At 36.3% G+C, this 23,951-nt stretch overlaps 1 protein-coding gene across 3 annotated transcripts in view; it reads left to right on the plus strand.

Moving 5' to 3' along the window:
• Positions 1-23,951, plus strand: part of NCAM2 (neural cell adhesion molecule 2) — a 149,999-nt gene that overhangs the window by 97,153 nt on the left and 28,895 nt on the right. For all 3 annotated transcript variants that reach the window (XM_081952621.1, XM_081952619.1, XM_081952620.1), the window contains exons 9-11: positions 9,908-10,058; positions 19,768-19,955; positions 20,379-20,475. In XM_081952621.1, coding sequence (XP_081808747.1) covers positions 9,908-10,058; positions 19,768-19,955; positions 20,379-20,475 — 436 coding nt within the window. The remainder of the gene's footprint in view (positions 1-9,907; positions 10,059-19,767; positions 19,956-20,378; positions 20,476-23,951) is intronic.

The raw sequence follows: 23,951 nt of genomic DNA on the forward strand, positions 1-23,951 counted from the left end.
TTGTTCTTTTCATTATATCTATAAAGAATCTGTTGAAAAAAGATCGAGTTCTTTTTTAAAAATTGTCTGTAGAAATTATTCATTACTTCCGGTTCTTTTGAGAGCTTCTGTACATGACAATATGGTTTGATAACTCTGCTCAAATATGTAAGGCAAAAATAAACATTATGATCTCTTTTAGAAATAATTAGCAGTTTGCTCAAAATATTTCAATGCTACATATGAATTTGAAAGAACCATGCTGTGGATTGCTTTATGATTAATGAAGCCATGAGAATAATGTGCAATACAACATTCTGAGGTGGTAAAAAGTTAAAGATGGTTTTCTTAGAGATATTTTGATAATATCCATGTACAGGTTATATAGTTTGAAACTTTCAAAATTAGAACAATAACAATGGATAAAAAGGCACTGTCCGGAGTGATCGAAAAACGTTACTTGTAGTGTTGTGAAATTGCTAAGTTAAGAGAAGGGAAAATGAGGAGCAGAATGGGATTCTGTTTCTTTTCCTCCCAAACAAAATATCATGGATTCTTATAGACAATGTATGTAACTTCTATAGTGGAAAAATGTGTGTCCCACTGATTCAGGTAATGACCTGAAAACAATTCATTTTTTTCTTCTGGCTAGAATTTAAACATTTACATTGAATAACAGCATTTTTTCAATCTTGTTTTTTGGCTAGTTGTTACTCAAGAGAAATAGTATTGATAGTTTATATTATTCAAACATTTCTAGACAAATTTGTTTCTAGGCTAATTTATTATTAAAAGTATTTAAAGTGTCCCTTAGCTTCATTTCCTCCCCCTTTTTTTACCTTCCTATAATTACAGGTGCACCAATCCTGCCTCTTACAAGAACAGAAGAAATAATATTGGTTTTGGTATGTACAATGCCCTGTGTCACCTCTTTGTATAACCTACCAAAATATATTGCATGAAAACACCAGCATAAAGTAGTAATTAATCATATCTCATATTGCTACCATTTCTTAAATCATATCTTACATTCTTAAAAATGTATTATTGTATTGGTGTATAATGGATAATTATTAAGTAATTTTGGGTGCATCCAAAAAAATCATTCCCATTTTCCAATCTTTGACATTAACTGCTAGTTATAAAGATGGACAGAAAGCCAAAGCAATTAAACAATTAAACAATCTTTTTGTAATGATTTAATATTATATACTTCTTAAACGGATTACAACAAATAATTGTTTTCTCTATGGACTGGAAATTATACCAGCTCATTTAGAAAATTATAAAATGTTACAATAATTTGTATTTATGTGAGAAATTAAGTAGATTTCATTCAAGGTGTTCCATTGAAAACATAGCCACATGCTTCGAATACAAGGTGAAGTTTAACATGACTGAATCAGTAGACAATAAGGAATATACACGTGGCAATACTCTGGAATTTTCTGCTGTTTCCAACAGGTGCATGGATAGAATGCATTTACCTGAAGAATGTTGGGGAATATTGTGAATGTTTCATCCATATCCCAGAAGGAAGCTTCCATCAGCTTCTCTACATTTGTGGCTGTTGTGAATGACAGCCCTTACTCATCAAAGGTAGCTTTTCATCCTAGGAAATCTTGACCAATTGTTACAACCGCTGGAATTTTAATAATGCCTCCAGTTCAGATAGCATTTTCTGCTTCCATTGCTTTTCTGCTACCGAAGAACTAGCTCATTGTTCAAGGTGAAAGTCCTTCTGTATGATATTGAAACCTGAGTGACTTATAAGTAAACAGTACTTATTTATTCATCTGTCCCATGGGTACTAATTCATCAAGTAGTGTATTCCTTGACAAACTGATAGATTACAAAGACAATGGCAACATACTTCATTAAGGATTCAATTTTATTTTGAAATCCAGTGATACAAATACTCCTGAATGCATAAGTGTAATATTTACTTGACTTCCAGAGATAGTTCTGATAGTTTTTGTGGAAAGAGCGGTTGTACTAAATAGTACCAGTGATAAAAACGTATATTTTTATCTAAGGCGTCATATTGCTTTGGCTTTCCTACCATCTATATTTAATAGCAACTTTTCAGATATTAAATTATTTTACTTTTGTTAATGAATATTTATTTGGTGGATGTTATATGTACCACAAGGCTACCAATCTTACGATGGGCAACTTACATTTGAGAAATGGCAGTATTGTACATAATATAAATTTATTTCCTGTCATTATGGCTGGTGACACATGGCATTCTCTAGATCTAAGCCAAAAGAAGTGCATTTGAAAATGTTATGACAAATGTGTAAAGAAAGTCTTTAGAAAGTAAAAATTGAATACTAGCATCTTTTACTTGTTGTTTCTCATGAGTAAATCAAATACATAAATGTTGTTTCTGTTGAAATAATTTTGTTCTTGGTCAGGAATAATATAGTTTCCTCAGATTCTTATTGGTGGACTATATAATAGGGTTACCAGTAGAATCTAATTGATATCCACTGAAATCTGCAGGGAATATTATATCAAAGCAGACGGAAAAAAGAATTACTTCTTGAGCTATTCTTATGTTGCAGTGAAAATGAAAAATCTGCCTACTGAACAACCATATATGATGACGGAAGGACATTCATCACTTTGATTGAGTTAAAAATTATGTATATTTCAATAGACTAGAAGTAGAAAAATGTAAGAATGCATTTTCAATTGAAGTTATTACTGAGATGGGGGGAAAAATCTAAAATTACTATACTGGAAGGAAGTGACTTTTCTGATTGGGGTCAGAAATTTTGACTAAAACACTGAAAGAAGATAGAGTCTATATTTTCTGTTCTTCTAAATGTATGTATTATTTGTTATTTATCAGTCTCTCTCTGCCACCTATACTAAAGTGGTAAAATCCAGAAAACCACTAGAGATCAAAAAAGAATTTTCTATGTCTTTGCTGTTGATTAGTGGTGGGCAATCCATATATTTCTATGTTCTGATTGCCCACTAATACTATTGTGAAGGCACTAATAACCTTTTCCAGATAATGTTTTCTTATAATGCATTAATTTATTTTAGGAAATATAGGTAGTATAAAAACAGAACAACAATTTTGGAAATTCATTTATAGATATTATTGCCAGTATTGAGATCACAGCAGAAATAACTGTGCAATGATAAAAGAGGATTCTTCCAGAATTAGATGTTTTAATAAAATGAATAGATTCCATAGTTACAACTTCTTTTGAATGAAACCAACTAGCAAGGCTCTTTTGCAAAAATGCCCATTAATATAAGGGACTGGACAAAGGGATCTTTGGTTGCCAATATTTTTAATTTGAATATACTTATGTAGAAAATTATTTTATTCTTACAAATTTGATACATTGCAGTAGAAGAATGCTATTGATATCCATGTTTAAAGACTGGAATCTAAAATTACTTGACAATAGATATTACATTTGTTAAGAAAATGTGTAGAGAAACCAAAATAATAATTGCATTCAATGTATTAATATGCCATAGATGATAATAGAGCATGTTTGTTAATACTTTGAGCTATAAATATGTAAAGTGGTTTTCTGGAAGGTATTGTAAGTTACTAAGAGTTGACACTGACCTGATGGCAGATAATCAATTGTAGAACTGATTCTATACTTTAATTACAGTGCTTATAAAATTGCATTAACTATTATTATGTAGTCAGTCTATCAAAGTTTTATATATTTGTCTTTTTCTACATAGGGATGTTCAGAATTTTATGTGTATAAATTGTTTTGTGTATTGACTAGCTGGTTTCAAGTTGCTCTGTGCCTGAATCTTTCAGGCAGCTTAATCTGTACATAGAATAGAATGGGACATTTTGTTCTAGAAAGAAATGGTTTAAAGGTTAGCAAAAAACAACAACAACATTGGCCATTAATGAAAAACAGGGAAGCAAGAGAAGATGCTAGAATGACAGGGAAGTGCATAGATCAGTGGGATTATTCACTGTAGTTTCTAAAATGAGGGGAGAGAAAGAGCAATTAATGAGCACCTGTCTACCCTAGATGAGTTCAAATCACCAGGACCGGACAGATTACACCCCAGGGTTCTGAAGGAACTGGCAGATGAGATCTCAGAACCACTGAACTATATCTTTCAGAGATCCTGGAGCACTGGGGAACTGCCAGAGGATTGGAAAAGAGCTGATGTGGTTCCCATCTTCAAAAAAGGGAAAAAAATAGATCCACGAAACTATAGACCTATCAGTCTGACCTCAATACCAGGAAAGATTCTGGAAAAGATAATCAAGCAACGAATTAGTGAACACCTAGAAGTAAACAAAGTAATAGCCAAAACCAACACGTGTTTGTCAAACACAGATCATGTTAGACTAATCTTATTGCATTATTTGACAAAGTGACAAAATTAGTGGACCAGAGGAATGCCGTGGATATAGTTTACTTGCACTTCAGTAAGGCATTTGATAGCTACTACTAGATAAAGTAGAATGTGGGTTAGACAGCATCACCACAAGATGGATTCGTAAGTTGCTGACCAACCGCACTCAACATGTAGTCCTCAATGGAACTCATCTACATGGAGGGAAGTATGCAGTACAGTACCCCCAGGCTCTGTTTTAGGCCCAATACTCTTCAACATCTTTATCAATTATTTGGATGAGGAAATAAATGGGAAACTCATAAAATTTGCAGATGACACCAAGCTGGCAGGAATAGCCACATTCCAGAAGACAGGCTTAAGTTACAGAAGGATCTTGACAAACTTGAACATTGGGCACTATATAATAAAATGAAATTCAATGGTGAAAAGAGTAAGGTTCTACATTTAGGCAAGAAAAAAGAAATGCACAGTATAGGTGGCACCTTGCTCAATAGTAGTAACTGTGAGAGGGATCTTGAAGTCCTAGTGGACAACCATTTAAATATGAGCCAGCAGTGTGCAGCAGCTGCCTAAAAAGCCAACACAGTTCTAGGCTACATAAACAGAGGAATAGAATCAAGATCACATGAAGTGTTAATACCACTTTATAATGCCTTGGTAAGGCCACACTTGGAATTCTGCATTCAGTTTTGGTTGCCACAGTGTAGAAAAGATGTGGAGACTCTAGAAAGAGTGCAGAGAAAAGCAACAAAGATGGTTAGGGGACTGGAGACTAAAACATATGAAGAACGGTTGCAGGAACTGAGTATGTCTAGTTTAATGAAAAGAAGGACTAGGGGAGACATGATAACAAAGAAGAGGGACTCAAACTATTCTCCAAGGCATCTAAGGGTTGAACAAGGAACAATGGGCGGAAACTAATAAGGAGAAAAGCAACTTAGAACTGAGAAGAAATTTCCTAACAGTTAGAACAATTAATCAATGGAACAGCTTGCCTCCAGAAGTTGTGAATGCCCCAACACTGGAAGTCTTTAACAAGATGTTGGCTAGCCATTTGTCTGGAATGGTATAGGGTTTCCTGCCTAGGCAGGGGGTTGGACTAGAAGACCTCCAATGTCCCTTCCAACTCTGCTATTGTATTGTATTATTGTATTAATAACAACCTTACAGTGTTTACTCTTTCTGGATTTTGTTTCATTTCAAACCTAAGTAAACAATGGGTTTTGGACCTTAATTATACCAAGCTGGGATCACATGATGTTTCACTTATTGTCCACAGCAGAACTGAGGTTGTAAGTCTGTCATGATCATATGAATTCTCATTTAATGACCATTCTGCTTAGTGATGGAGTTGCCTATCCCTGAAGTTTTTAAGTGAGGACTACCTGTAATGGAATTAACTTGACCAAATTACTTTTATGGTAAATGTTTTCAGTCTATAAAGCTGATGATGTAGATAAATATACATTTTTTTAAAAAAATACAATATTAATAACCAGGTTAATTGCTCTTGGACCAATCAGTTCTATAATTGTAATTTGTTAAAGCTTTATCCTTAATATCCCAAGGAATAATATATAGACAATAGTTCTTGTGGTAGTGGATTTCTAACTACATATAGTAAATATATTCAAATGTACAGAACAATTTCTGTTTAAAAAATGTCTAATATTGACTCTGTATGAAGACATACTAATTACATTTGTGAATGCCTTGTAATTTTATTTATTTATTTATTTATTTATTTATTTATTATTTATTTATTTATTCATTCATTTTTATCTATCTATCATCTATCTATCTATCTATCTATCTATCTATCTATCTATCTATCTATCTATCTATCTATCTATCTATCTATCTATCTCTATTTATTTATTTATTTATTTATTTATTTATTTATTTATTTATTTATTTATTTATTTATTTATTGAATTTATATTGCTGCCTGTTCACCCATGGCAACTCAAGGTGGCTTACAGAATAAAAAAAACCACATTTAAAACAATAAAAACTAACAAAAAGGATCAAATAAATTTATATAGTACAATATAACAAAATCATCCCCCACCTCCCAAACCCCGCCCCGGTGACATCAGATCACCCGAGCCATTTAATGGGCCCCATTCCGCTCTGGGTTCTCCAGGCTCGCTGGCAGAAACAGATCTTCAGCGCCTTCCAGAAGAGTATTAGAGTGGGGTCCATTCTAATGTCTGTGGCAATGATGTTCCAGAGAGAGGGAGTCACCACTGAGAAGGCCCTTCTTCTGGGTCCCACCAGGTATCCCACCCCCCTCAGGGATGGGACCTGCAACCTTCCCTGCCTCCTCACCGTGATGGGTCAGGTAGATGTGACTGGCAAGAGACTGTCCCTCAGATAACTTGGTCCCAAACCATGAAGGGCTTTAAAGGTGACAACCAGCACCTTGAATCTACAAGACTTTTAAAAAATAATACCAAGTATTCTATGATATATAATTAGAAAAGTGTTCTTTAATAAAATATTATTTTGGGTAAGATCGAGATCACTTCCGGTGGCCAAAGGCGACAGACGTGTGTGTCTGCCTTCTCGCTGCTTTGGTGGGCCCCCCTGAATCCTAGGGGAGCACAGGGTGCCTTAGAGTGGCGCCCTGCCATAGGGGCGGCTTGCTGGGACCCCCTGGAGCGGTGGCGGTGGGTTTCCAGCTTTGCCCCAGGAGCCGTGGAGCATAGGGAGCGCGCGGAATGCCAACACGCGCTTCGCTGAGCGCAGCCAGGAAGGAAGCGATTAATTTGAATGCAACAGCTGAAGTGCAGTGAGGTGGGGGCTCTCCCCGGGTCTTTTACAGTTTAACACCTTATTGACTGACTTGCAGTTTTTTCTTGGACTTTGTTTCAAACAGTGGAAGAGTCAAAATTGGAGGGGGGAGGGAGTTTCCACCCCCCTCAGAAAAGCGGCATTTGGAAAATCTCTCCCTCGCAAGGGAGAGAGAGAAAGTTTTTTTAAAAAGTTTAAAATACTTTCACTTCCCTTAATTAATGAGGAAAAAACCTTTTTTTTCCTCTTCTGACTACAACTATGAGAGAAAGGATGGTTGAACTGATTCTTCTCTAATTATCCATGGGAATTCTGACTTTGTTGTTTCCTGACCAGCGGTGCTGGCTGAGCCAAGATGGCTCACTTCCTCTTTCTTCTTTGTCTTTGTGCATGAGACTCCTCCCTTGAAAAACTTTGTTGCCTTGAATTAATTTCCACCCCAGAGACCTTCAGGAGCCTCTTCAAACAGGTTTTTTTCCCTGGATTTGGAATATTTTGCTCCACCCATCTGCTTTGGTCTTGAACTAAACGACTTATTCTCCTTTGGATTTGCCTGTTCTACCGGCTGTGCTTTCCCACGGACACCATTCTCTGTATAGGACAATAACTATCTCCGAGCTTCATGATGGGTCCGAAAAGATTACCACCTGGAAAGGCCTCATTGGCCCCCACATCTTCTACGTCCAGCCCCATTGCCCATCAGTCACAACTGGGATCTTTTTTACAACCTAAAGCCCCTGAAGAAAGCTCAAAGGACTTGTCTACTCAGCAGATGCTTCAGGCTCTCTTAAAGGGACAGGACGAAATGAAAAAACAGCTGCAGGACTTAAATGACCAGCTCAGAGAGACGCAACAAAAAACTACACAGAATGAGCAGAGGATAGGTGTACTGGAGGAGGGTGCGGCTGGGATGAGGAGCGACCTGGAGGCAGTCCAAAGGGGGAACGCAGAATTTGAGAATCATGTGATAAAAACAGAATTTGAAAGGATGTCTTTTTTTCTTAGGTTTCAAAATTTACCAGAAGTCGAAAATGAAGATCTTAAAGAAATCATGACCACAATGTTAGCAGAATATATTAACAGAGATAAACAACAGCTTGGGTGGGATATTGACCTGATTTATAGGATTAATTCAGCCTATGCAAGAACACGTAATGTTCCAAGGGAAGTTCATGTTAAATTTCTTAGAAAAATCATGAGAGATGAGGTTCTAGGAGCTCAAAGGGGAGGACCATTAAAATATAAGGATAAAAAAATAACCATTCTTAAGCAGATCCCAAAGAAAGTAAGAGATAAGAGAAGGAAATATACCTTCTTAGCAAATATATATATATATAATAACGGGGTTTGGTTTAAATGGCTGTTACCAGAAGGCATGTTGATTTTTGGGGAGAGCAGTAGAATCAGAATTAACACAGTTGCAGAAGCAGAGGCTTTTATGAAAAAACATACTGCTCTCTTACCTCATACATCCCTGCGACCAATCCGCTCCCACAGGGAGGGACTCCTCCGGGTACCGTCCACTAAGCAGTGTCAATGGGCGGCGCCCAGGAGTAGAGCCTTCTCTGTGATGGGCCCAACCATCTGGAATGACCTCCCCCCCGATATTAGAACTACTACCGACCTCCACTTCTTCCGACAGAAACTTAAGACCCACCTGTTCCAATTAGCTGGCTTAGCTGATTTATAGTCCCACTTTCAACCTCCTGGCAAACATCTTATTTTGGGAAGTTTTTAAGGGTAATTTTTAATTTTTATTCGAATTTTAATTTATTATTGTACAGTGCATATCCTACCTCCTCCGTCTATGTATGTATCTATGTATATCTATATTTTTGTATTCACATTGTTTTTAATATGACTGTACACCGCCCCGAGTCCTGTTTAGGAAAGGGTGCGGTCTATAAATTAAAGTATTATTATTAATTAAAGTATTATTATTATTATTATTATTATTATTATTATTATTATTATTATTATTATTATTATGTGACGTGGGGGATGATGTCACACAAGAAACAAAGCAGGGAGGGGCTGAGGCTCTGCCAGTGGACGGGGGGGGGCAGGATGCGACAATAAGAAGACGCAGATCACAAAAGTGAATTGAAACACTATTCTAAATGTTTTTACAATGTATTTTCAAGGAAGTGACAAAAGTAAAATGATTGAAACATATTGATGATTTTGTGTAAACTTAAAACTGCTAATATCTATGCAAAAGTGTATAGTTTTTTATTTCTCCTTTTTGTAAAAGTTGCAAGACCCGGGGGGGCTTCTCTCCCCTCTGCACAATGTAGCTGTCAAAATGTTCCCTAACCTCTTAACCCCTTTTCCCTTGTAAAACTTTTAAAATCAATAAAAAAATTTGACCAAAAAATATTATTTTAATTTGTATAATAAAGTATATATAAATAATTAAATGCTATCATTACTTCATATAAAGCATATTGGTAGATAGCATATGAATTTGTGATACAAGGCATACATATAGTGTCACATGTAAAAATCAATTCTACCAAAATTATCATAAGCATAATATGTAACAAAGGGCATATTTTACATATAGTCAGGTTGATAAAAGTCTGAATACTTTAGGGAATAATTTAAGTCCAATGGGAAAATCTTTTTTTCCCATGTCTACAGGATTTCCTTTTACTAATACTTAGTTTATGCATTATGTGTGTATTACAAATAATTTATAAAATAGATATCGTGTAATAATTCTAAAATTGTTAATCTTAACAATATTTTTTTCTACAAATAGAGTCCAGATGGTCGAATAGAAGTCAAAGGACAATATGGAAGATCGTCACTACACATTAAAGATGTGACATTGACAGATTCGGGGAGATATGACTGTGAAGCTGCAAGTAGAATTGGAGGACATCAAAAGAGCATGTATCTTGATATTGAATGTACGTTAGATTTTTTGTTTCCTCTAAATTTAATGATAACAAAGGACTTTACAGTTTATGTTGTACAGGTAATCCTCGATACACAACCATAATTGAGCCCAACATTTCTGTTGTTAGGTGAGATATTAAGTGAATTGTGCCCCATTTTATCATCTTTCTTGCCACAGTTGTTAAGTGAGTCATTACAGTTGTTACATTAGTAACACAATTGTTAAGTGAATCTGACTTCCATATTGACTTTGTTTGTCAGAAGATCAGAAAAGGTGATCACCTAACCCCAAGACACTGCAATGGTCATAAATATGAGTCATATGCCAAACATCTGAATTTTGATCATACGACCACAGGGATGCCACAACAGTTGTGTGTGAAAAACTGTCATAAGTCACATGTTTCAATGCTATTGTAACTTTGAACAGACAATAAACAAACTGTAGTAAGTAGAGGACTACCTGTATTTATGGACTTACATTTAAACAGTTCTGTGGCTAGTTACCAAAAGCTGTAGAAGCAAATGGGAGGCCTTTCTGATCCTAAAACAAAAATGCCATGGTAATTTTTTTCAGTAAGATTTTGTGCTTAAAACAAACAAGCAAACATTGATAAATGTTCTCTATTATTTTTTTTTTTGCAAAAAAAGTTGTGCTACAAAAATGTATATCCTTTTTGCTGCTAAAATTCAGTGTCATTGTATGTATCAGACTATGGATGAAGGAAAGCAGCTTACGGCTGATGAGGCGTTGGGTAGGTGTCCCTGAATTCAAATCAATGTCCTTATTAATTAGCAAATAAAGATACATACCAAAGTGATAGTACAACATTAGAGAGGATTATGTTGTGGCCTGCCAGCTGCCGGCAGAGGTGGCGGCAGACTCGGACAATGAAGAGGTTCAGGAGGAACCTGGGCCAGTCCTGGAGTCAGGGAAAGGCTCTGATGGATGTTCTGCGTCAGAAGCAGCGATAGATCCAGGGCTGTCTGACATTTTCCAGCTGCCTTCGGAGTTGGAGATAAGTGGGGAAGAAGAAAAACTGGGGCCTGTTACAGACGGGCATTTGCACAGAGCTGTCAGGAGAAGAGAACAATTGAGTACCAGGAGTCAACTCAGAAAGAAAGGCACACGTGGATACTGAGTGGCCCCTCCCTGTCTGGGGAATAAATAGAAGCTAAAGGGGAGGGTGTCATAGGAAACAACCATTCGATTTAGGGAGATTTACTCATTGTGATTCATGTCTCAGAGACTGAGAGAGTTTGATTTACAGCTTTGTGGCTGGAAGCTCCTGGCCTGGCAATTATCCAAGAACTGATAAGGTCTGTACTTCAGTTAACCCTTGGAAGGATTATTGCCTGGACTTTTCTATGTGGAAATGGCATGAATTCACAGTAGTTAAATAAAGAGGGTTTTTTTCTTGGTTCTCTTAAGCTGGGTCAGAACAGGTTAATTAAAATATATACTTTAAACATACTGTATATATTAAAGACATACTTTTCTCCCTAAAACTATAAATTCATACACATGTATATACTGTTACATACCCTACTCTAACACTGTATATGCAGGCATACATAACCATATTTTGTATGAATTACAATTTTCACATCCATTTTCTTTGTATATTTTTTTTTGCAAAAGAATGTATAACTCTTAAAATAATTTGGTGCGATATTTCCCAACGGTGATAAGATTATTTCTGCTACATTTATCATATTGCTCTCCAACAGAATTTCCTCTTTGAGTTTTTAGACCCCTTGTTGTTTGGAAGTCAGTGGGAGTAAGGAAACTGTAGATGACTTTTTCCCAAATAGATCTTAGCAATCGCTGATCCTTGGTTTGATTGGTTTGGTTTTATTGGACTTATATGGCGCCCTTCTCCCAAAGGACTCAGGGCGGCGTACAACATAAAGACACATATAACAAAAGTTTAAAAAGATTAAATAGGAAATCCAATAACCTTCAATTGACAATTTAATCAAATTTAGGATTAAATTAAAATTAACAATTTAAAATTAATAATTTAATTTATTCTATTCAGGCCAGGCCGGCTTGCTGAAAAAGCCAACTTTTTAGGGAGGTCGGGGATTATGTGAAGCTCTGGGGGCAGCTCATTCCAAAGGGAAGGCGCTCCCACAGAGAAGGCTCTCCTGCCAGCCGACACTGCCTGGCCAACGGCACCCTGAGGAGGCCAACTCTGTGGGATCGTACTGGATGGTGGGAGGCTACCGGTGGCAGTAGGTGGTCTCGCAAGTATCCTGGGACTATCCTGGCATATTCTTGGAGACAAAGTTGCAATATCTAGAATATCAGTCTGAAAAACCAAGAATGGATATGACTGAACATAAGAGCTCCTCTTGGGACTACACTATAATGATAACTGTAGTCAAAAATTGTATTTATCAACCATTAGTCATCAGGAGTAACAGTTAAAGAAAAAACGCTTCCTATTGGAAAATGTTGGGCAGGAAGATTTAAATGTAAATGACTAGCATTTGCTGCATATTTTGCTGATAAACTTACTTTATTTGTTCAGATTTGGATTCTACATGGCTATATCAAATTAAGATGATTGGGGCAATATCTAACAATATTACCTGAAATCTGAGGAGTCTAATAAAGTGGATAAAGTTCTTTGCAACATGAGTTCTGTACCTGTAGGTTTTCAGCTTGTAATTCTTATGTCTTATAGTTGTAGTGGCATATGCACTCTTTGTATATCTTAGAATTCCAAAAGCCAAAAGTAGACTTTTAAATTCAAATGTAACAAACACACAAGTAAGACAAAGGTTGGATACCACACACACACACTTTCATATATGTATGAAAGACATATGTATGACAGTGTGTGTGTCCACTTTAATAATTCTATATTTAGAACAGACAGATGAGCCAGTAGAAGCTGACTCTTCTATTTGTAATTAAATGAGGCTTTGTGTTTCAAGACAATTTCATAGCAGCACCAACATATGGAATGAAAGGGAAAAGGAAAGGGAAACTAATTTAAGTTGTTACGTATGGATGTACATTGTTAAATTTACATGTTTTCACATGCTGACCAGGGATTGGTTGCCCAAACCCCGGGAAGTTTAAGCAACTGTCATTGGCCTGCTGGTCTGCTGGAGCTCCTTGAAAGGTGAGCTCCGTCAAACCAGACAACAGAGCACAGTCACTTACTCTTGAAATAAAAAAGTGCTGAAACTCACTTGCACCTCTCGCCTGCTGCTTCTCACCGATCTAACACTGGCGACGAAGGACAAAGGGAGCTGAGAACCCTCGTCGGACATGCAGCCATTTCGCACAAAGACCAAGACCCTACACCACAGCATGAGATGGCATCGCAAGCATCCCCTGCACCAGGGATCTTCAACCCATAGACGGGGAACTGGCACATGTACATGGGGCAATTACAGATGTTCCTGGAAACCAACAACTACCAGAACTGGCCGGACAATAGGAAGCTGGCATTATTCCTAACTTACTGTGGAACGAAAATATATAAGATGGCACAGATGTTGATTGCCCCAGCAGACTTAGAGACCGTCACATGGACAACCATACAACCTGCCCTGGAAGACCACTGTGTGCCATCCGCTGCCCACATGGTGAGCCAGAATGAGTTTTACCACCGCCGCCAATGGGAAGGAGAGATGGTGAATGATTTCATGGCCAGTGTGAATTCATCAACCCAGAAGAAATTATGAAGGACCAGATCATCCTTGGAATGAGAGTCCTCTCCTTGCAAAAGAAACTGCTAATCAGAAGGGGAGTCTCATTCAAGGACGTGGTTGAGGAAGCCCGGGCAGCTGAATTGTCAGATAACTTGGTAGCGCATGTAAGGAAAGCCAGTGAGGTACACCAAACGTTTAGGAAACCCGACTGGGCATCCGAAGTTCCAGAGTAGGACGATGAAGGGGATGATGCTGACACCATCCAACACATATACCCAGACAGGAGACAAAGTGCAAAGGAGATAGAGGGAAGGCAGCCACATTGCCCGGGCGGCATGGGATTCAATTCAAGAGTGGTGTCCTGTTTCTGGGAAGTCATCTGCCACAGATGCCAATGGAAAGGCCACATTGCCAAGGCGTGCAGAGCATCCCAGCCCATCCTGTCCCAGCCAAGACCCAACAACCCACGACCCAGCCAACAACAGAATAGGTGGAGAGAGGAACAGTACCAAGCCCAGAGGGAGATCCATCACACCACTGTGGGCCACTCAGACGCTTACCAAGGGGAAAGGTTCCATGCCAAGGTGACCATTGAAGGGAGACCATGCAAGATGGAGCTGGATGCAGGATCATATTTTATGATCGTGTCCTGGCAGACCATTAAGAAATTGAACCTGACAGCCAGCAAGAAGCTCCTCAAACCACCAAACATCCAGCTCAACGACTACCAGGGGAACCGGATCCAAGTCCTAGGAAGAATGGAGGTCGAGGTGGTGTTCCACAAATTCCAGGGCTGTCTAACCCTCATGGTCATCACCAGCCACCGACCGTCCCTATTGGGAGTGGAATTGTTCAAGCCCCTGGAGCTAGACATCATGGGCCTGCATCAAATCTCAACCCATGACCTGGATCAGCTACTGGTAGAGTCCGCGGACAGGGTCATAGGTAAATATACAGGGAAACCCATTTCATTTAACCTAGACCCCCATGTAACCCCCATCAGGCTCAAACCCCAAAGTGTCCCCTTTGCTCTAGGGCCCAAGGTGGATGAGCAATTGGACAAATTAATTGCCCAAGGAATCCTCATGCTGACTGACCATGTGGTATGGGACACCCCAATAGTCATCCCCGTGAAGCTAGATGGTTCCGCCCACCTCTGCTCAGACTACAAGTATACGCTGAATAAGGCCTTACAGCAAAGCGCTTACCTGGTGCCAATTGTGCAACATCTGTTGCATTCCCTAGGGAGCGGGAAAATATTCACCAAACTGGACCTGGCCCAGGCATACCAACAATTGCCTGTGGACAAAGCCACCACAGAAGCAGAGACGATTGTGACCCACAGGGGGACTTTCAAATGCACCAGACTACAGTTTGGAGTCAATGTAGCCCCAGGACTGTTTTAGTGTTTAATGGAGTGGCTACTGGAAGGAATGCTGGGGATGGTGCCATACTTTGATGACATATTCATCTCGGGGACTCCATAGAGCAGCTGATGGAACGTGTGCGCGAGACTTTGGGGAGGTTCAAGGAGAAGGGACTTAAAGTAAACCCAAAGAAATGTAAAATTGGTGTGAGGCAGGTAGAGTTCCTGAGATACCTCATAGATGGGTCTGGCATCCACCCCACTGACAGCAAAGTAAATGCCATTAGAAATGCCCCCATCCCGAGGAACAAGACAGAGTTCCAAGCCTTCTTAGGACTTTTATAGTATTTTTTTACAACAGAAGGCTCCTGGGAAAGACGGCACTGTGTACCTGGGGAAAGAAGAAAGACCGGGCCTTCACAGCGGTAAAAGAGCTCCTATACATTGTTAAATTTACATGTTTTCACATGCTCACCGGGGATTGGTTACCCAAACTTCGGAAAGTTTAAGCAACTGTCATTGGCCGCCTGGTCTGCCAGAGCTCCGGCAGCCCAGCCGGCAGAGCGCAGTCACTTACTCTTGAAATAAAATAGTGCTGAAACTCACTCACGCCTCTCGCCTGCTGCTTCTCGACAATCTAACACAAGTCTTGTAATTCTGCTTGAAACTGTATTTGTATTAATATTTTAGAAAATTAATTTTAGGAAGTTTCTCAATCATTATCAAGGACCTAGCTATGTATCTCTCAAAAGGTTGATGGCCTACTTTCTTCATGGAAGCTATTAATAAGGTTGCAATTGTTTTTTTTTTAAGCATCCAAAACCTTTGGAGGTACTGAGAATGAAGTAAGCAAGTTATATTAAAGTAAGACTCTGAACCCTAAACATTTTAATGCCCACCAAAAAAGTTATTCAGAAGGAAAAACAAAGAGAGACATAAAAAGTTACATGCAGGTCATATATCAGAGGTAGCAATACAATAACAATAAAGAATTTCATATCTAGTCTGAATGGTAGTTGACAAAGATGTCCAATTAAAGGTAGCATTTTAAAAAAAAGTATGTTTCACCAATTTTATTGTTTAAGTGAATCTTTCCTCCTTGGTGAATTAAAGTCATGCTGTTTTGAAAGCTATTTTGCCCTTCACCTCAGGGGCAATCCTTCAATGAAGTTACAGAAGCCTTCCAAATATTAAGATGCTTCAACATTTGAGGATACAAACACACTTTGTGAAATTCTTCATTGAAATTATTTGCACAATTCTACTATAATATGATATTTAGGTAAATAGAAATCTTTTATCATACTACATACAATTAATAAAATAATCCAAGTAAAATACATTACTGAACTCTTGGCGAAAGGCTGACAACATCTTACAAGACCTATAAAATAGGTTTGGAAGGTGTCTTGCAAACCTGATCTGCAGGCTTTAAACTGAATCTTGCAAGGGAGGCAAACAAGAGACCAGAAAATAGTGTGAAACTTAGTACTAAAAATAAAATTCCGAGAGCTATTTAGAATATTGAGAAACGTTTTGTCAATATTAATACAAAAAGTAAGAGTTTACAGATATTATCCAAACTTTTTTGAAAAATCATGGAAGATGAACTAAATGCTAGAAGCCAAATTTTCTTGTTTGCAAAAATCGGGAAATTGGGTCAAAGTAATTACAGATTGGTGAACTGATTTAATATCAGATAAAATATTAAACTGGGTAGCAATTCTGAACATTATAAAGTATGTGTTGTTTGGCAGAAAACAGCATGAATTAATTTATCAAAAATAAATAATTGTCAAGCAAACGTGATACTTTTTGATAGAGTCACTAGTTAACAATGGGAATGAACAAGCACTTGGTGACAACTCCAGTGAAATGTAATAGAAAAAAATGTCAGTATTTCATTAGGGTAGATGTGCAGCCAATTGAAGAGTTATACTCAACAAGTATGGCATCAGTGTTCTGCATCAAACTTGAGAGATGTGCTAGGTTGCACACCAAGGTTTCGTGAGATATCCACTGCTGTCCAACATATTTTAACTGACATGGTTAAACTGACATAGAATTTATAACTGACATTATAAAGGAGACAGATGGTGGTGAGTAGGAGAAGACAGCATCCCAAGTTTTGATAAGGTATAATAAGTGGGAGAAATCACCCAAATAATTTCAAAATTAAGTGGTTGTGAAAATTCAAGTGAATTTGAATTTATGGCAACAGTATAGTGAAAAACTGCCCAAATGCCTTACAGATTATAATTGTAACATGTTCTAGCTGAAAAAAAGCAAATGCAAGCATTGCTGTATTGACAGAAACATAATATCAAAATAAAATAAAAAAAAGATAACCGTTGCTCCTTTCTAGTCCATGTTGGTCAGATAATTCCAAGCACTTTGTACCCATTTTGGAGCTTGGCATATAAAAAGCATATTGGCAAATTTGAATATGTATTATTGAATAGAGATTTTGGGTTTGAGAGTGTCATTTTCAATTTCAGTTCATCTTGCTTGGAAGGTATTTTTCTTCTTCTTATATTACTGTGTATTTTCTTCTTACACTATTTTACATTTATAAACAGATGTTTCTCTATGATTTTGTTCCCTTGAAAGATACCAAATCCAGAAAATAGTGTTGGAGGCAGATGCATGATTCTGCTCAGTAAATGATTCTAAGTTTGATATCTGTAGACTAGCATTTCAAATCTTAATTATTTATTTATTTGAATCTCAAATATAATCTTGTAAAGTGGGTTGGACTGAGACGGAATGACTGCCCCAAATTAACCCTGCTGGCTTTGATGGCCGAGACGGGACTTGAACTCATGGTCTCCCTCTTTCTACCCTAGTACCTTAATCAGTAGACCACACAGGGTTAGACTCCTATTGTCCTTCATATTTTATTAAGTTGAAATAAGAGTCTTATCAACTTGATGACTGGGACCAGTAATGAATTGAAATGAAACAGTGCAATAATCTAAAGATAATTCAAACAAAATGGAAAGAATATATATTCAGCATTATTGGGTTTTTAGCCACCTAAGTGATCATATTCACAGTTATTAGTTATTAATTTTCCTGGATGGAATGGCTTAATTTCAGTAATTCATGCTCTGAATTGAGAATAGGTTATCTTGAAAGTATAACTAGTTCAAAATATGGTTTTCATCTCCTGATTAAGAGTGAGGATATTACTGCCTCCCCCCCACCTATTTTCCAATATGTGCCCTAGAAATAAACAGTATGGTATATTATTGTTGTAACTATGATTATGTACCGTCTATTTCTATTTTGACCTTGCCTATTTTGTACTCATTTTGAACTACTTGTCATATTAGAAGCCATGACAACACTGCAATTTAACTGTCATAATAGTGTCTTATATGCCAAAATTATAATAATTCAATTTGTTGCTAAATTTGGTGATTCAGTATAGTACATTTGATTCAATGACTTAAGCTCTTATTTTATTTTATTTATTGGATTCAAGCATCTTTGGATATCTTACATCGGGATTAAGAAGATCAACTTCGGGTGTTAATACAGAATTTTGTACTTTTATTTCACTTTCTTTTCAAATTTTTGAATGTTGGAGGGAGAAAAAAAGTGTATAAAAAAATTCAGTGGAATTATTATTAATGCTTTTTTGTTGTATTGTTTACTTCACTATCCCTCTAACAAGTCATGAGGATTGGACATAACAGGTATAAGGGAGCCTGTTCATGGACATTGTTTCCACCTAATTTAAATGTCAAAATCCCTACATTATCCTGTGTTATAATTATTTCAAAATGTTTCTATATAGCTTTTCCAACCTATAAACAGCCTTTAAACAATACATAAACAAAAACAAATTTAGCATTCTCATTTTTTTTTAGAACTTGACTATAAGCATATTGTCGTCATCATAGTTGGCTCCATATTTTCAAATATGTTTCGTGTAGAAGCATTGAAAATGTTTGGTTCTAGGATGAATTCAACTCATACTAGAGAGTGAAAATGAAACACATCTTTGTGTATGTTCCTTCTGGGTTGCTTTTGTCTTTATTATTCTCATTATTTTATTTTACTTTTTATTTCATTTATTTTATTTTTGCATCACTGACAGTTCCATAATTCACAAAATTTCTAAGTATATAAATAACTGAACTAGAAAGAATCAGTATCTGAAATGCTGTAAAAATAGCCGTCATTGACCACAGTGAAGATAAACAAAATACTTACACGCCCTCTGAAAGTTCAACAAAATAACAGACAAATATGGTGTAGAAAAAGTATTCCTAAAAAACAAAATCAGCCTGTCTTGTCATGGTTTTGGGGTGTATGAGCATTAATACTTGCTCCCAGAACATTTTTAATTGTGGAAAATGCATAATTAAGTGGTATATTTGCTGTTCATTTAATTCACAGTTAAAATATTGCTAATCTGAATAGTTTACACCATTATAGATAGGATTTTGTCCCTCTGAAAATAATTCATTTTATTATATTATAAAAGTAATAATTCCAAAGAGCAAATTGTAATTGAAACTTTTGATTATATTTCACTTATTATTAGGATGTGCATAACATTCTAAAACAGTATTTTGATAAATCTAAATAATAGACATGTCTTTATTAAACCAATCAATGTAATGTTAAGTTAAGGCAAAGTAATAATATGCTTTTATAAATATGTGTTGCAGATGCGCCAATCTTTGTGTCAAATCAAACAATTTATTATTCTTGGGAAGGAAATCCCATCAACATAAGTTGTGATGTTCTGTCTAATCCAGCAGCATCTCTTCAGTGGAGAAGAGGAAAATTGGTTTTACCTGTAGAAAATACAAATCATTTAAAGACTCATAGTAGTGAAAACAAATTAATATTAGAGGTAAGCTTCCAGTGATAACTTTGTACTTTCTTTGTTCAAGATAATTTCCCCCCATCATCGTAAATATATTAATATTATTTGCTAAAAATTCAGGCTTATATTTTGCCAGTTATCATTTATTTCTCATACCTTTGTATCACATCTCTGGGCCCCCATCTCTATTCAATTCAAACATTTCTAGTAAGGATTACAATTGTTAGTAATGAACCCCCTATTATTTGCAATGTTGCTGATGACATGAAAAATATTATACTTAGATATTATATGTACAGTTATTCAGGTCTGTCAATTTTACATAAAAACTGATGCATACTTCTCTCTCTCTTTCTCTCCCCCCCCCTCTCCCTCTCTCCCTCTCTCTCCCTCTCTCTCTCTCCCCCTCTCCCCTCTTCCTCTTTCTCCCTCTCTCTCCTTTCTATAAAGATTGCTCCCACATCAGACATTGACTTTGGACATTACAACTGTACAGCCACAAATAGAATAGGGAAAAGATATCAGGAATATATCCTAACCTTGGCTGGTAAGTAATTTATTTATATAAAAATAAATGTCTTGGATGATTAAAAAAATCTCTTTTTTTAAGAAATAACATCTATTTTAGTTTTCTGAAATAAAAGGAATGTAAAATATGATTTTAAAAGCTTCTCAACAAGGCTACATATCAAACTCAGTGCAACCTTCCGTATTTTGGAGATCATAGGTACAGTACTCAGTGTGTACTTACTGAGAAGTACTCACTTCTCTCCCCTCATTTCTTGTCTCTGCACTCTGTTTCTTGTGTCCTTCAAATAAAGAAAATATAATCCACAATCTATAAAATCAACTTTTATATATTTATATACTTTTGTAAGCTTCAGAACACTGTAATCTGTTTTACGTTTATGATAAAAACAAATTTAAATCCATTCAATAAAACAATTAAAAAGAAATTAGTAAAATATTTTTTTAAAAACCTAATAATTCAGAACTGTGTAGTTATAGAATTTTTTAAAAGGTAATAAAACTTTCAGCTGCTTGGGGAATAAATTAACTTTAAAACTTTAAACATTTTTTTTAAAAAACTAGGTTTTTACAGAGGAAGTTTGATTCCATGTCACCATCAGACAAATCTAATATAAGTAATCCAACTATAGTTGAATTACTTATATTATCGTAGTAAGCATGGCAGTTTGCATAAAAAGAGTTTATGCAAGTTTACCCAAGACCTACCTTTTTTTCCTCAGCTGAAGTTCACGAACACCACAAAAAGGCAAGTTCATATGGGCTACTTTGCCATAGGCATTCTTAGAGGCTACCAACCTGTGTACAAGGTTTAAATTTAATTTATTCTAGAAAGGGTTATAGTTACTACATCAACAACTAAAATTAATAAAAGGCACTCTTGGCTATTGACTCAATCTTGATAATCAAAGAAATATTTGAGTTTATAAGCACCTCCCAACTAAGTACTATAATCCCATTCAGAAAAGGCAGATCTACCATCTCTCTGGCATTATGATACCTATAATGAAAACCACAAGATTCTTAAAGAATAGTGGAACATCATTACTACAACTCTTAGTCACCTACAGGGAAATCAATTAAATCATCCTCAAGATGTGACTGCCCAGAAGCTCCAAATATTTATATTAAACTTCCTTTAGTATTTAGATTGTTTCCCCTTTCTTGAAGAAGGGAATCACATGTCCTGTTTTCCAATTTCCTGGCATCTCCCAATTTTCCATGGTTCTTTAAAAATAATTGACAGACTGAATTGGTATTCAGCCACTTCGGTATTTCAATGTATATTTTCCCCAGGACCTAATGTTTTGAACACATTCAAATTATTTAGAATTTTTCTTAGCACATTTTTACTGACTTGCACCTTCCTCTGTTCCATTTGTTCACAATCTGAACTGTCAAATCACTGCTTCTTCTGGCTGTAAAGAGAAAGCAAAAAAGGGAATTGAATTCTGCTTTCTCTTGGTGCTCTGTTAAGATGTTTCCATTTGAAGTAAGCAATGATCTCACAACCTCATTTGTTTTCTTCTTGCTGCTAGTATATTTGAAGAAAATCTTGCTGGACTTTGCTTCTCTTGCTCTTCTTAGCTCATTTTCCCACCTTTGCCTTCCTGACCTAATTCCTACATTTCTGAGCTGAAGATTTGTCAACAATCTTGGTAATTAGATTATCCTTCCATTCCAATAAGCATTGTCTTTAATCTCAACTCCTTCATGAATCTATTCTGTATATCCACTCAAATTGTATTTTTCGATGTCTTTTTCCGCATTGATATTGTTGCAGAATGCCTTATACTTAACTTTCCTTACAAGAAGGCCAAACCAACCATGATATCTTTCTTTTAAGAATAAATTCCAAGGGCATTTTCTCACTATTTCTATTAGTTTATTAAAATCAGCCTTTCAAATATCTGTCTTTGATTTTTTTAAGTAAACTTTTTGAAATCAAGAACTTCAACTATGCATTCTTATTTATTTTATTATCCTCAAACTTTTATTTGTTGGTAAAGATAAAATCCATGACAGTATGTCCCTTAACGTCCACCATTTCAATCCACCTTTTTAAAATATAATTTCAATTTATTATTCTTCTATTATAAAATCACACAGGTATTTTAGGGAACCACACCTGTCACGAAGAAAGATCTAGGAGTCAGCCTCATGCTGACAGCATTCAGCTCCTCAGTTCCCGATGATGTCTTCACATAATTTAATGTAGATACTGAAAACCTGACCCTATAATAATTCCTATTAGTTCTTATTTCAAAGAGAAAGTGCTTCAATGTGGTCATATCTGAAATAGGAATGGAATTGAATGAAAGGTCCCAGGGACTGAATAAACCAATGATAAACCTTGAGAAAAAAGAGCATGTTGTGGTGGTGGTGATTCCTTGCTGAGGGAAATCAAAATGGTTGTGAATACACTGATATGACATTGTGGAAGGTGTATTGTCTTCCAGGTGCCCATCTACAGGATGTGACAGGAGGTTTTCAAGACCAAACAAAGCCATGAACAACCATATATATTTTTTCATTTTGATCCATGTGAGGTTGAATACCATGAAAACAATGAAAAAGTATATGGAGACTATGAGACATAGGGCAAAAAATGAATGAGATGTGAACAGTCCTGGGTATGAGATGGCAGAAGAAAATGAATCAGCAACTGGCTATTCAGATAATGTGATCAACAAGAGACTGAGTTCTACAGCAGTGGTCTTAGTTTCAGAAAGAACTCCTGAGAAAAGATGGTTATGTCTTACAAAAAAAGCAAGCTATGGCAGACACCTTTCCTTAATTTCTCATCAGGAAGAAATTAATCTGGAACAAAAGATATAAATATGCAACCAAAGACATAATACAAGAACGCAGAATTCAAAGGAAGAAATAGGAGGTCATGATGGTGTTACATCATTACAGCCAAGAAAAATCATCAAAACCATAAAAAAGCAAAAGTTAGAATATTTTTTACCTGTGATGTGACACTCAGAAAAATGCAGCATACTTCACTTAATCCTCCAAGGAAAGATTGAAGGCAAATGAGATCCAGGCAGAAGAAGAACATCATGGCTTCAAAATCTAAGGGACTGGTTTGGGTAAAACTCAAAAGCACTTTTTCGTGCAGCTGTTGATAAAAATATGATTGACAACATGATCACAAACATCTGATGATGGATATAGCCGAACAAGAAGAAGATGGTGTTACAGGATACTGCAACAAGAGGACCAAGATGATATTCAGAATATCAAATGTTTTTAAATGGACAGAATATGGAAAATAAACAAAATAGTAATGAATTATCCTAATTCAGAAAGACAAATTTGATGTGGAAGCATCATTGAAACCTTATGGGACAATAATTAGCACATTACTGGAATACCAGAGCACAGTACTAGTCTACTGAAAAGGAATTGATCCAATAAATAGGCTCAGAATATCTAAATTACAAACACATTCACCTACCCATCAACATATTTGCTCAGAAATTTCAGAAT

The sequence above is a fragment of the Natrix helvetica genome (genome assembly GCF_964273705.1).
Source record: "Natrix helvetica genome assembly, chromosome: 4".
NCBI classification, from domain to species: domain Eukaryota; kingdom Metazoa; phylum Chordata; class Lepidosauria; order Squamata; family Natricidae; genus Natrix; species Natrix helvetica.